The sequence below is a fragment of the Equus asinus genome, chromosome X (genome assembly GCF_041296235.1).
Source record: "Equus asinus isolate D_3611 breed Donkey chromosome X, EquAss-T2T_v2, whole genome shotgun sequence".
NCBI lineage: Eukaryota > Metazoa > Chordata > Mammalia > Perissodactyla > Equidae > Equus > Equus asinus.
Window position 1 is genome coordinate 96,428,636 of NC_091820.1, and position 14,707 is coordinate 96,443,342.

A 14,707-nucleotide genomic window follows, 5' to 3' on the forward strand; every position below is an offset into this window, starting at 1 on the left:
GCCAATTTTCATGAGTTAGTTCACAAGAACCCAACCAGCCTACCTGGTCCCAACTGCAAGAGACTTGAGTTACTGTGTAAAGCTCCTGACACTCAGGGATAGGAGAATGAATACATTCTAAGAATGCACAGAGTTTGGCTCAACCTTGGACAAAAAGGAGATCCCAGAAGGAAAGTTTGCCTGAGGCATATGAAAGAGAGAAGAGAGGCAAATTAAGCTAAATGGGCAAAAACAGGTCCATGACCAGGGTGACTGAGGTAGACAAGAGGAGAACATTCAAGCTGCACAGGCAAGGGATATGCCAATGTGAAAGTTCACGTACATGTATGTGGGAGGGAGGAGTGGTGTTGGGGCAGAGCTGTAGGTATGATGAAGGAGCATAGCTGTTTCTGTATCCCAGGCTTAATGATTAGGGGTTATTTGGTTCTGAAACTGTTCCATAGGTCCCGAGTTTATTGATGGTAATGCCCTCAGTTAGGAATGCCTGTTAGGGGGCTTAGGGAGAAAAGGAACCTGAGGCTCTGCCTTTATTAGGGTCCAAGGGTAGGGAGCCTAGAATTCCACAGATTCACTCTTTATTGGCTAATTTAAAGCATAAAAGCTGGAAGTAGGGTGCAGGAAGGAAAAAGCAAGTGGAGTCACCCAAGGGCTCAGTTATTTAGGTTATGCAGGGCTTTCTGAAAGAGGGAACTTCATGGGTGGGGGTGGCCTAGTTCTTTATCTGGTTGTTTTGCTAGTAGCTATGTCTTACAGCTGGCAATATGTCTATTCAAGATGGATGTCTTTTGAAATGGATGCCTTGGTAATCAAAAGCTTAATGTCAGGCAAAAGCTTAATCTACAGAAATGTAGATTTCAGAGATTACTCAGGGTTACACAGGTGCTAGTGGAGACACTGGGGAATGGAACTATGGCTGTTGCAATCATACAGGAATCCATTTTAGGATGAAATAAATAGACTATTTCTTAGCGGTCAGACAGACATAGGTCAGCATCCTCTTTTAATATTTTATTTGCTTTCTGAATTTAAAGATGACACTTAACCTATCTGATATATACAGTTAACACATAAAGAGCTTAAAATAGGATTTTCTCCATTCAATGAATGTTAATCAGTAATAGTGCCTGTTCTGTAAATGAATTGAGAACAAATTATTCAACAGATATTTCAAAGTCTCACAGTAAAATCAGTCAACTTTTAGTAGGTCCACTCCCCTGTCAGCAAATATCTTGGAATCAATATCCCAGTACTTCAAGAATTACCAAAGAAGCTTGAGTTGGTAAGACTGTAAACTTTTAGGATAGGAAATTTTAAAAAATAGAAACCATAAGTGAATGTAAGCTCCACAAGAATAGAAATTTCTTTCTGTTTTGTTTCTACTGCATCCTCAGTGCCTAGAACAAAACAGGTACTAAATATATACTTGTTGAATGAATGAAAAACACAAGTAACTTTAAGAAAGAGAAGGAGCAGTTCAGGGAGCCAAAGAGATTCACTCACCACAGATCCCAGCAGTGCTCAGACTCCGTTCTTCAAGCCTGGCATTCACCCAAGAGAGTATACTGTGGAATAGAGAAAAAAAAAAGTCACCAATTCAGCTAAGGCTACTTAAGCAGCACAGTAAAAGAGGTCTTCCTCCGAAAATTGACATCCATTCTCACCACATATTGTGTAGAGTCATCTCCAGATGGTGTTTTTTCCTGTCAGCTAAATATTGCACAGTTATAATAAATACCTAAAACTAATAAATGCTGATATGAAAATTCATGGTAAGAATATGATTCCCTTTTCATCTGGAAAACATCAGTGATTTTCAGGTAATAGAGATGATACCAGCTCAACACAAGGTTGACATAAGGGAAGCCATATTGTAGAAAAGAAACCATATTGTAAATTTGAATGACCTCTGACTAACTAACCCAGACATGCTCCATAGATTTTACGGTCCCTCCCAGCTGCTATAAGTTGGTGACTTTGTTCTTTTGAGTTCCTTAGGAATGTGATGACCCCTAGGCAGAGAGTCTATGCTGATAGCCATCAACAATGACAACTGAAAGATCAGGGTGTAGGGCATTGCTCTGGTCTCTGATGCATATCCAGTAAAACAAAAGACTATCAGGAACTGAGACCAGATGTCTGCCCCCACCTGGAGACCAGATGGAGGCCCCACTGGGTTTAGGTCTATTTTTCATGGACTGTTAAAATTTGGGTTGTCTATACTTCTTATCCTTGTGGTCCAATACTTGATTATAAAATGTGACTTTAGATGTTCTTCCAAAACTGTTGACCAAGGTACAAAATTCTGATAACACAAAATGGCAATCTGAAGCCGGGAACAAGAGAATATTTCCAAATGAGTGCTAGACAGTTTCATTCCTCTAACCAAAATCTATGCCCGAATTCAGCAGGAAGCAGCTAGATAGGTCATCACCCTGAATCCATCAAGAATCAGAAATGACCAAAGAATAGGAGGGATTGAAACCACCAAACCAGTTAGCTATTGCTGATCAAGTAGGTAATAACTAAAGTTTTTTTCCTTTTTGCAATTACTGATTACAACTTTTAATTGTTCCCCCGCCCATTATTAACTGTGCTGTTTAGGCACTATGCTATCTGATTCCCACTAGGTTCCTATAGATAATGTCTCCCTGGAGCCTGGGTCACCATGGTAACGGGTGTGTAAGCTGTTTTTTTCAGGAATTAGAACCCCTTTGTCCACTTCAGGCCGGTTGAGACCACCAACTCATCAACTGAGCCCGTGCAGATGTCCAATAGGCGAGCTTTTGACATCAAGAGGCTAAAAACTCCACCCTCAGATCATGCTAACACTGACATTTTGTGAACTTGCATCCTATGAAGAGGCATGAAGTCTGCTTGCACACATCATTAGTTACCTCACCTCTCCTCACCTCCACATCTCCTATCTCCACATTTCAGACAACCTTGCCTCCACATCACCTATCTCCACATTTCAGACAACCTTGCCCCCCCATCCCATAAATATCCCTGAGTCCCTATTTTCAGGGAAGCAGATTTGAGACTCATGCTCTCACTTCCTTACATGGCTGCCTTGTGATTAATACCCTCTCACTGCTATAATCTCAGCGTCTCAGTGTTTGGCCTTCCAGGCAGCAGGCAAAAACAAACCTGGTACGGTAACAGAGACTTTCTCCAAGTAAGCCTCAAAAGCCACTGCAAAAATCTCCCTTCTTTGGAAAACAGAGAGAAGAGGATTGCTGGAGAGGGTGGTCATAGTGGTGAGAGATGAACCCCAAAATTGATCCACCCAGGGGCTGAAGCCCCAGTAAATAAAGCCAAGGGGAATGGACTTTATGAGGATGGTGAGTGAATTCGGTCCTGGAGGTTGGAAATCTGAAAAAGGGTCTCACTGGTCTAAAATAAAGGTGATGGCAGGGCTTCATTCCTCCGAGGGGGTCTGGGAAGAATATGTCTCCTTGCTTTTTCCAGCTTCTGGGGCTGCCTGCATTCCTTGGCCTCTGGCTTCCTTCCATCTTCAAAACCAGCAAGGGGCCTGTGGGCCTGTGAAGTCTTTCTCATGCTGCTTCACTGTGACACTGATTATTCTGCCTGCCTCTTCCACATTTAAAGTACCCTTGCAATTGTGTTGGCCAGGAAAAGCAAGTGCATTCTTATTTTAAATTCAGCTCATTAGCAATGTTAATTCCTTCTGCAACCTTCATTCTCCTTTGCCACCAAACATCACATATTTACAGCTTCTGGACAACAGGACAAGAACATCTTTGGGGGAGCTTTATTCAGCCTACCACAGTGAGAGGGCCATTTACTTGGGTTTGAAAACCGGCAACAGTGCCAGCAGGTTTGTACTCAACCACAGTTGTGCTTAACCACCTTTGCTCTGTTTGCCCCATGGAGCACAGAAAGGAGGGGCCCAAGACTAGAGGAAGGATGTAGGGGTGAAGGAAACAGGATTCAAGAACCACCAGGTTTCTGTCTTGGGGAAGTGGGTGCATGATGGGGCCTTCTCCAGGAATGATTGGGGAAACTACACAGGTGTGTAGGGCAGGTGGCTGAGATCCAAGCTAGTTGTAAGCTCTGCCCCATTTCCACACTGCCAAAGATCAGGAGAGCTAGGATGTGACTGCCACAGAAGACCTGACAGAACAGTGGAAGAGGAGACAGGCGCAGCCCTACCTGGTGCCTGACAACGGGGTTGTGGGGCAACAGAGAAAGAGGCTTGTATGACCCAGTGCAGGTCCTGACAGGGAAAGGCCTCTTTCTTGAGCAACTGTGGGTGATGCGGGGTCAGTGAGCCGAGGAGTCGAACGAAAGATTTCTTGGACCCTCAAGATCTGGCAGTAGTGCTCTTTAGAGAATAGTGTGGAATAGCATGGGGACAGGACCCATGGGCAGGCAGAGCTGGTGCTGGCATGCTGCTGCTGCTGCCTCTGCTGCTGGCATGGGGAGCTGCTGCTGCTGCCAGCATGGGGACAGGACCCATGAGCAGTCAGAGCTGCTGCGTGGGGACAGGACCCCCGGGCAGGAAGGGCAGCTACTGCTGCCACTTCTGCTGCCAACACGGGTGGAGAGTAAGGCTAAATTTAAGGCATAGGTACGTGAGTTATCTCTTTACAAGACAAAGGAAAGAATATGTAAAAAAGTTAAAATGGTATCAGTGCCCATAGGGTCTGCCCATTGAGCGGTCCCACAACTTTTAGATAAGAATCAAACCGGATTGCATAAATGGCAGAAGTCACGGCTTAAATATTATATTCAGCTAAAAACAATGGGAGGGGGTGCAGTTACATGAGGTTGCCAGACAGTAAACAACTTAAGTCCTTGCCTTCCCCATTAAGAGTTTCCAGAGATAAGGCCATCCCGCCTTCTTCCTGGCACAGAGAGGGAGGCATCTTTACAGATGGAGGTTTCCCTTACAGATGTAAATGTTTCTCAACAAAGAGCAAGCAAACTCTGCTCCTCGGAGCCTGCTTCTCATCTGCAGTTTTAATTAACCAGCCTAAAAATCCTCATCACGGGGACCGCGAAATGGTCCAGTGTGTTACCATTTCGAATGAGAAAGAAAGCAGTGTGGCAGAAAGAATGAATGACTGTGGGCGCAGACCAACAGTTTCTTCGCTGGAGTCAGAGGTCTAGGTGTGCCTTCCTCGGGAAGAGGGACAGTGGTGAAGCCTCCATGGGACCCCCTCCCACCTCCCACCTCTCCGCAGCCGCCAGAAGCAATGAAAGAACTTGGGAGGGGTCCCCAGAACCTCGGGGGGCGGTCTGGCCTTAAATGGCCTCTCGCCTCCCCACCTGCGGTCCTCAGAGCCCCTCTCCCATCAGCATCCCAGAAGGATGGCGGGCGCGAGGGGAGGGGGAGGTGGGCAGCCAGAAAGCAGTCTGGGGGATCACACACACACACACACACACACACCCACTCCCACACCCCCCCCCCCCGAGGGGCTGTTTGTGTCCATCCGCTGCTCCCTGCGGCGCGGCGCCTCCCTACCTCCCCATCCTGGCCCCCAGCGCCACCCACCCGCCGGTCCCCTCTATTGTAGTGGTGGAAGGGAGGGGGTGGTCGCCACTTAGGTGGCCCTGGAGGTGTAGTTAGGCGGGCTAGCCTCGGCCCGCCCCTTGGCGGGAGCGCCTCCCTGCCCCGCCCTCTCTGGGTCGGAACTATGGTGGGCCTGGGAGGGGCGTCGAGCCCGTTGGTGCCATATCCCTCCGCCCCCTTACCCGACACCCCTCCCCGCGAGCGGTTCGTGCCGCCGCCTGCGCAGCCCCCTCCCATTTTGGTGCAGCGGCGCAGGGGGCAGGCAGCCTGTGTGCGAGTGGGCCACACGGAGGGCGGTGGGCAGGCGCGCGAGGCGCTCGGAGAGGAGGGCAGGCCGGCGGCCTGCGCCGGAGTCGAGAGAGGCAAGTGGGGGTGTGGTGGGGGCGCGGGGGTGGCCCCGCCGTTACTCGGCGTGCAGCCCGCCCTCCAGCCCCCGGCAGCCTGGCGAGGAGCCGCCGAGGCGGTCGGAGCCGGTCGCCGAGAGCGGTGCGCAGCGCGCCAGCGCTGGGGGAGCCGTGGCGCTGCGGCGGCGGCGGCGAGTGGCGCGGGCCGGGGCGCGGGGGCGCCGGAGAGGCTCCCGAGAGGCTCCTGGGGCTCCTCTGGAGGCGCCTCGCGCCAGCGCCCCGCCCTCGGCGGTGTCTGTGCGGGGAGGGGGCTGGGGGGCTGCTGCGAGAGAATGGCGGGGCGGGGGCGGGGGGCGCGGGGAGGCCGCGGGGAGGCCGCGGGGCCGGGGTGGGGGGCGCGCGAGCTCGGCGCCATGCCGGCGAGAGCGGGCCAGTGGCGCTGGGTCTTCTGGGCCCGGATCGTGGAAAGGGCCGCGTCCGGGGTCCTGTCGCTTCCCAGTGGCGCCCCGTTAATGCCGAAGTCTCCTGTTTGCACGGTAGGTCTGACGACTTGAGGCTGCAGGGTGCATCGCTAGAGGAGAGGCTTGCGACAAAGGAGGAGCAGGAAAATAGCCTGGATTTGTGGAGGTGTGTGGGGATGGGACGGTGGGCAGACGCCATTGACTGGAGACCCCAATGGGGGTGGGCTGACTGCGACCAGAGCAGGTCAAGCATCCAGGAATACCTCCTAGAACTTCTCTCTCTACCAGATTTCTAGGCACTTCCATTGCCTTCCTTCCCCTCTCTCCTCAAGTTGGAGGCGTGAAAAGATGGTTTTGGAAGTTGATGTGACAAGGGAGTCATAATTACAAATACCAGTTCAAAATCTATTTTCTAGAATATGCTGGGTATTCCCCCCAATTTATGTTGTGCAGCACAAGGGATTGTGAACACCTAGTGGTGAATCCTCAGAATTGGAGAAGAGGGTGATGAGAAGAGTGTGATGTGAAGAGGAGGAGTTATCCAGAAACCTGAAACAGAGGGCCTACGTTAAAGAACATTCTACCAACTGGACACTAAATGTTAAAAAATCGATAATATGAGTAGTCCTGTTCTTTCTGTTGGTCTATCTACCAAGCAGTCAGTTGCTGCTGTTATTTCCTGTCTGTCTTATTTTTCGCTTCTTTGTCCATAGGCCTGCTTTAAGGCTCATCGCCGCTGCAGGGAAAGAAAGGAGGAAGAGACTGGCTCAAATCGCTGGAGGTTGGTGTGAAGAGGGGCAATGCAGGGGACAGCTACAGAGTAAGATCGTGGCAGGTGTCTTTGATCCAGTTTGGTGGCTTTGATTTTCCTCTCCTGCTGTGTGGTAGATTTGCACAATGCTGCAGCATCCCTTGTCCATTTCCTGCAGGAGGTATTAGGAATATTGGGGTGGGTGTGGATTGGGCTGTGAATGGGAGCAGAAAACCTGAGAGCAGGAACCAGGAGACAGGAAACGTTAGACAAACTGGACCCTTAAACTGAAAGGGAGATGTTTACAAATGTCAGGGGTCAGGGTGTCTGCCTGTCAACCAAGCATTCAGCCTCCATTTTTTCCTGTGTGTTTATGTGTCTGTAGGGTGGCCTGCTGTCTGCTGTAGAGCTTAATATCACTGGAACAAGGCAAGGAGGGGGAATTGCCCCACATCAGTGCAGGTTGGTATGAGAGTGGGTACAACTTTGGGCCAGGAGTGGAGACCAACGCAGGCCCCGGAGTGATTAGGCTCTAGTCTGGAGGTTCTCAGCCTCTCCCATTGCCCATTTCTCTCCAACCTCACACATGTTTTGTAGCAGGCAAAGTACTGTGGCAGCTCTAGGGGTGAAGAGTGTAGGCCAAATAAGGGTGACAGAAAAACTTTGTTATAGTCGGACTGTCTCACCAAGCATTCAAGGTCCAGTCTCTGAGTCTCTGCATGGAGTGACACAATTGGAAGAGACTCAAAGTCTCATGTCATTCTGTCTCCCCAGATCCACCTCCAGTGGCAGCTCTGGTGGTGTTGGAATTGCTGCTGACTACCGTCCTCCAGAGGTCTGCACCCACCTGGGAACCATCCGTCCTTCCCCAGCTTGGTTGTGCTTCTGCTGCACTGTCTGTAATATTGGCTGAGGCTGGGCTTGAGGAGGAGGCTGGTTGACGGCTGGACTGGCTTGACTCTAACTCGTTTCCTACTGTATCATCTCCTGAATCGCTGAAGGATCAGAGTGTGAAGATACAAAACTCACAGATCTGTGGTAGAGGCTGAGACTGGGGTAGGAGTATTTAACTGAGCCTTCTCTGTAACTTGTACTATGACTGGGGCCGAGATTGAGCCTGGTGCCCAGGCCAAGCCTGGAAAGAAGGCTGGAGAAGAGGTTGGGGGTGGGCCTGAGAGAGAGAATGAAGTCCCAATGGTGGTCAGACCCAAAGTTAGGACCCAGGCCCAGGTGATGCCTGGGGAAAAGCCCAAAACTGAGTCCAAGGGTATGTCTGGGGCAAGGCCAAAAACTGTGGCCATAACAGGAGGTGGGACACATCCTAAAACTGAGGCTGGGGCAATGCCCAAGCATGAAGCTCATTCACACATCCAGGCTGAGTTTGATGCTGAGGCAATGTTGAAGACAGAGGGAGTGTCCCAGACCAATGCCATAGCCTGTGCATTCGTCAGTACTGAGTCTGAGTCAGTTGCTACAACTAAGACCTTGTCTATGGATAGGGAATTGTTTAATGTGGATACTGAGTCGTTTCCCGGCACTAAGGTCAAGTGCCAGTCAGGAATCCAGCCTTTGTTCGGGTCAGAGGAGACCAATGTCGGGTCCTGGTGCTGTCCTAGGCCTACATACAAACAAGAGGCCTCTCACAATTGTAATTTCAGATGGGTGGATGGATCTTCTCTGAGTTCCTGGTTCTGGAGTGGAGAAGATGTGAGTACAAGGTTTCATCCTAGGGACGGGATAAAGGCCAGTACCAGGTCGAGGCACATGGCCAAAAAAGAGGTTTTGTCTAGGCCCAAAACCAATCAGGAGCTCTATGTTGTGTCCAGTTCTGGTTCTGAGGATGAATCTTTTAAGACATCCTTGTTCTGGGCCAGCGGAAAGACCAGTATCTCGTCCAGGCCCAGGGAAGAGACCAATAGCAGGTCCAGGTTTAGGTCCAAGAAAGAAGACTCTGAGTTCGGTTCTGGGTCTGAATGTGAGAACAATTTGAACTACTGGTTCTGGCCTGGAGAAGAGGCCAAATCCGGGTCCAAACCCAGAGCTAGGAAAGGGGCCAATGTGAGGGTCAGGCACAAGGCCAAGCGAGAAGCTTCTGTTAATTTCATGCCTGAGTCTATAGATGTCATCAAAAAAGAGTCCTGGTTCTGGCCTGGAGAAGAGGCTAGTAACTTGTCAAGGCCGAAGTCCAAGAAAGAGGCCAGGACCAGAGCAATGGCAAAGGAAGAGGCCAAAACCAAGGCCAGAGCCAGGGACAAGCAAGAAGCCGGGTCAGATGATCAGTTCCTCATTGGGACCTGGTTCTGGGCTGCAGAAGAATCCAGCATAGTGGGTGGGGCCAGCGTCAAGTCCAGTTTTCAAGTGGAGGATGAGTCCATTGTTGGCAGTTGGTTCTGGGCTGAAAAAGAGACCAATATGGGGACTGAGGCCAGCAGTAAATCCAGACCAAGAACTGAGCAGGAACCTATTGGCAATTCTATGCTTGGGGCTGGGGAAAAGACCAGTATGGAGACTGGGGTTGAGGCCACTTCCAAATCTCTGCTAGCAGATGAGAAAACAAAGGTCATTGCCAGTTCCTGCTTTTGGGCTAGTGAAGAAACCACCCTAGAGGCTGAGGAAGAGACCATTTTTGGGTCATGGTTTTGGGTCAATGATGAGGACAGTGTGAAAGCTGCTGTTGGGACTAGGTGTGGGTCCAGGCCTAGGTCTGAGGAAGAAGAGGTCACTGGTCCCTGCTTCTGGGCTAGAGAAGAAGTCAGTATAGAAGCTGAGTTTAGAGAAGAGGCCAGTCCAGGAGCTGAAGAAGAGACAATATTTGGGTCCTGGTTTTGGGCTGGAAACCAGGCCCAGGTGGATTCTGGGGCTGAAGTCAGCAGTGACGCCATGTCAGGGGCTGAGGAGGAGGAACCCATGATTGGATCTTGGTTCTGGGCTGGAGTAGACACTTGTGTGGAGGCTGAAGTCAGCAATAAGTCTAGCCTGGAGGACAAGGAAGAAATTATTTCATCATCTTGGTTTGGGACCACAGAAGAGGTCAGTGTGAAGTATGGGGCTGGTACCAGATGCAAATTTATGACAGAGCCTGAAGAGATCAATATTGAGTCTTGCATCTGGGCGGAAGAAAATCCCTGTATGTATCCTGCCAATGGAGGCAGGTGGAAGTCTAGGTCAGAGGAGGAACAGGACACTGTTGAGTCATGGTTCTGCTCCAGAAAATACACAAGGCCAGAGACCATTATAGGACCCTGGTTATGGGCTACAGAAGAGGATAGTATAGATGATTGGACTGGAGAAGAGGCCAAGCCGCTGACCAAGGGAGAGACCATGATTACGTCCTCGTTCTGGAAAGGGGATGAAGCCATTATAGAGGCTATAGACAGAGAAGAATCCAGGTCCTATGCTGAGGAGGAAGACATTATTGATTCTTGGTTCTGGCCTAGGGAAGAGGACAAGCTCAGGATGGCAGCTGAGGCTAGAGAACAGGACAGGCTCGCAGCTGAGGAGGAAGCTATTGTTGGGTCTTGGTTCTGGGCCAGGGAAGGGGCCCTTAGAAAGGAGCCTGGCTTTTGCAGCAAATCCAGTCCAGAAGCCGAAGAGGAGGAAGTCATCTTTGGGCCCTGGTTCTGGGCTGAAGAAGAGGCGAGTCTGGAGGCAGGGGCCAGTTTTGAGTCCAAGCCTGGAACCGAGGTGGAGGAAATCATTGTTGGGTCTTGGTTCTGGGCTGAAGAAGAAGACAGTGTAGAGGTTGGGCCTCAGGCAATAGAAGACACCAGGTCAAGGACTGAAAAGGAAACCATTTTTGGATCCTGGTTCTGGCCTGCAAAAGAAGCCATTGTAGAAGCAGAGACATACTGTGCATCCAAGCCAGAGGATGATGAAGAGATGATTGTTGAGTCCTGGTTCTGGTCTGGAGACAAGGCTGTTAACAAAACAGGAACTGTGGCCACCTGTGAGTCCAGGCCAGAAAATGAGGACGGGGCAGTTGTTGGATCTGGGTTTGGAGCTAAAGATGAGCCCAATAACAGGACTGGCAGTGGAACCAACTGTGAGTGCAAGACAGCAGCTGAGGAAGATGAGACCATAGTGGGGTCCTGGTTCTGGGCAGGAGATGAGGCCCGTTTTGAATCAAATCCTAACCCTGTGTTCAGAGCCATTTGCAGGTCCAGGTATTCAACTGAGCAAGAGCCTGATGCTTCACACAGGCCCCAGAGCTGGGAGGAGGTCACTGTTAAGTTCAAGCCTGGTCCATGGGGTAGGGTTGGCTTCCCATCCCCAAGCCCCTTTAGATTTCCAAAAGAAGCAGCGTCTCTATTCTCTGAAATGTTTGGAGGAAAACCCAGGTACATGAAACAGGGTCTAGAAGGGGAAGAGCAGGAGTCTCTGCTTCAGTCTGATCAGCCTGAGTCTGAGTTCCCATTTCAGTATGATCCGTCCTACCGGTCAGTCAGGGAAATTCGGGAGCATCTTAGGGCCAGGGAGAGTGCAGAGCCTGAGACTTGGTCCTGCAGCTGCATACAGTGTGAGCTTAAAATTGGTACTGCAGAGTTTGAAGAACTCCTTCTATTAATGGACAAAATTCGAGATCCTTTTATTCATGAAATATCTAAAATTGCAATGGGTATGAGAAGTGCTTCTCAATTTACCCGAGATTTCATTCGGGATTCAGGTGTTGTCTCGCTTATTGAAACCTTGCTCAATTATCCCTCCTCCCGAGTTAGGACAAGTTTTTTGGAAAATATGATTCACATGGTTCCACCTTATCCAGATCTAAACATGATTCAGACATACATATGTCAAGTATGTGAAGAAACCCTTGCTTGTATTTTGGATTCCCCTGAGCAGCTATCTGGAATAAAAATGCTTAGACATCTCACTACAACCACTGACTATCACATGCTGGTTACCAAATATATGTCTGGGTTTCTTTCCTTACTAGCCATGGGCAATACCAAAACAAGGTTTCATGTTCTGAAAATGCTACTGAATTTATCTGAAAATCCTGTCATGACAAAAGTACTACTCAGTGCTGAAGCAATGTCAGAATTTATGGAGCTTTTTAAGAGGAAAGAGACAAATGACAATATTCAAGTTGTTCTAGCAATGTTTGAAAATATTGGTAACAATATCAAAAAGGAGGTAATGTTGTTCACTGATGATGATTTCAGCCTTGAGCCACTTATTTCTGCCTTCCATGAAGTTGAGGAATTTGCTAAGGAACTGCAAGGCAAAACAGATGATCAAAATAACCCTGAGGAAGACCAAGAAAATTAGTATGATTAGTCACTTGCCTCTGATTGTCCTTATGTTCCTGAGTTAATGATCCTTGAATAATGCTTTGGTTTTCACAGTTGGTTCTGTGTTGTAATATACATCTTTAATGCTGATACTAACTTTGCCCAACTCTGTGTATGAGCTGGATCATTCTTCTGATGCCAAATGAGTATTAGAACTGTGAAAACAGATTTGTTGATATTTGTCTTTATGTCCAGATTGTGACATTTGGTGTTTAAGCTTATAGTGAACTGAGCCATCATAAGTAAGCTACCCTTCTGATTGTTGTTCTAGTGTAGTGAATTCTATTTGAGTCTTGTATGTGTTTTCAATAAAGTTCTTTGTTAAAGTTGGCAGAAATCACCCTTCTCCTTGAACTTAAAATATAGATGCAAAGATAAAATATGAACACATAGAGATGATTACTGTATGAATAATATACACCTTGAAAAAGCCTATTCCCATAGCTTTAAATGCAAGGATTACCATGGGCTGCTACTCAGAGCATGCTTCAAAGAAAAATGACCCCATTAAGTTGGGCTGTGAAATGTAGGAAATAGGTTGCGTGCTATGAAGAAAAGCATGGAGCTGGCAAAAGTGTTCCCATGGTAGTGAGGTATCCAGTCTGCCTGGAGTGGCTGGGAGGAGTGTATTAAGGAATATAGAGGATGAAGTAAGTTTTGAAGAGTTGAGAAGTTGCATTTTGCAGATCAAAGTCTGGGTGTTCTTTCGATGCTGCCTAAAGGTTTAAAGACTAAGACAGGAAAGCACACCAGTTTGAGTCAGGAAGACCATTTCTTCATAGTGGTTCCCATGGAAAGTCTTAAGGTAATACCATATGGCCACTAAAAGTGATGATGTATAGGTTTTTTAAATTGACTAAGAAAAGCTCTGATGCTTTCTATATTTGGTGAGATAGAAAAGACTGGTATCGTATATGGAAAGTATGATCCTGTTATAAAAGTAAATGTGCGGAAATGGACCACATTTATGCAAATTTTTAGTATCTGGTTATGGAAAATTCTTCAACGATATAAGACATGTCAAGCTAATAAGGAAGCGTGAGAGACTACAACTTTGGAAGGACTGGTGTGCCAAATGAAAATGCGTAATTATTTAAAGGGAATAAACTAAAATTTCCAAAGTTCCTGAATTCATGCTACACATTTTTTGCATTTACAAAGGTAATAACATATCTTCAGACAGGGGCGAAAGTCAGGGATAAAGTTGGTTTGAGGGGGCAGGAGTCCAGGCTAAGGGGAAATATACAAAGTTTTATTATTTTCAGGGAAAGAACCAGACATGGTGACCCTGTTATTTTGGTTTGTATCAGGGTGCAAAGTACATTTTTCCTACCCGGTTCTAGTAGTCAAGGTTTATGGAAGTAGGGCAAAGTGGCAGTTTTGCCTCCTCCTTTCACAAAGGGCAAGTGTTAACAGGGATCATCCTGGTGGTAGAAATTGGAGTTTGAATGTTTGGTTTGCCTATCAGTATTTTTCAAGACAGAGCGTGTGTGTGTGTGTGTGTCCGTCCCAAGTTTATACAGGATATTAAAAGTCAGTTGTCTCCAAACTCCTCATGGAGTGTTCCTCGCCAGCCCTGTGCTCCTGCAGAGCAAGGCCTAGGGCTGGAAGCTTTGGCTCCAAATCCAGCCTGCCTTCCAGCTCTCTGTCTTCACCGTGGTCAGGAGCTTCAGGTTCTTCTAGCAGGCAGCTCAATCCCAGCGGCAGAAGATTCTGCTGTCCAGCGCTGCAGGGCTGCAGCACCCAAGCTGAGCGCTGGGTCATGTGGGGCTGACAGCGGGTCATGTGACCACGCCCTCACTTGGGCGAGCAGAGGGGTGCGTTGCTTGGAAAAGGGAGAGGAAGGACACACACCTGACGACTGGCCAACTGCCATGGGAGGAGTGGTAGGATGTTGTGGTGGATGGGTGTGTCTGTGCTGCACTAGGCTGAAAACTAATGTCTCAGTCCACCAGAATTAGGGCATCTGTTAGTAGAGGAAACAGTCCCTCAGCCCATTGCGAGCGTCTTAGCCAGGGTCTGCCTTTCGTCCAGGAGCTCAAGAGGCAGGAAGTCTGCGGGAGGCATCCGTGGAGAGAAGCAGCGGCCACTGTTGGAGGAGGTGGGTGCGAGGCCCAGAAATGGCATCCGTGGGAGGTAGGGGCTGAGACCAGATCCGGGTGCAGGAGGTGCCTGGGACCCTCCTGCTCCCTCCTGCCTTCTGAACACCCTTTCCCCCACCGCCAGGCTCCCAGCTCAGCGCTGTGTGACTCTGTGTTTCTATGTGTGGGTGGGAGTGGTGGACACCTGGAGGGAGTTGGCTTCAGGGGAGCCCAGAGAGAGGA

At 48.8% G+C, this 14,707-nt stretch overlaps 1 protein-coding gene across 6 annotated transcripts in view; it reads left to right on the forward strand.

The window, feature by feature from the left end:
* The window catches only part of GPRASP1 (G protein-coupled receptor associated sorting protein 1), a 49,372-nt gene extending 35,823 nt beyond the window's left edge, over positions 1–13,549 (forward strand). For 3 of the 6 annotated variants that reach the window (XM_070502338.1, XM_070502337.1, XM_070502339.1), the window contains exons 4-7: positions 6,421–6,507; positions 7,055–7,122; positions 7,478–7,554; positions 7,867–13,549. In XM_070502338.1, the coding sequence (XP_070358439.1) occupies positions 8,188–12,360 (4,173 nt within the window). In that variant the 5' untranslated portion in view covers positions 6,421–6,507; positions 7,055–7,122; positions 7,478–7,554; positions 7,867–8,187 and the 3' untranslated portion in view covers positions 12,361–13,549. Of the gene's footprint in view, positions 1–5,649; positions 5,899–6,420; positions 6,508–7,054; positions 7,123–7,477; positions 7,555–7,866 lie in introns of those variants that run through there. The other 3 variants (XM_044763946.2, XM_070502341.1, XM_070502340.1) reach the window with 3 other exon arrangements.
* Positions 13,550–14,707: the final 1,158 nt, after the last annotated feature.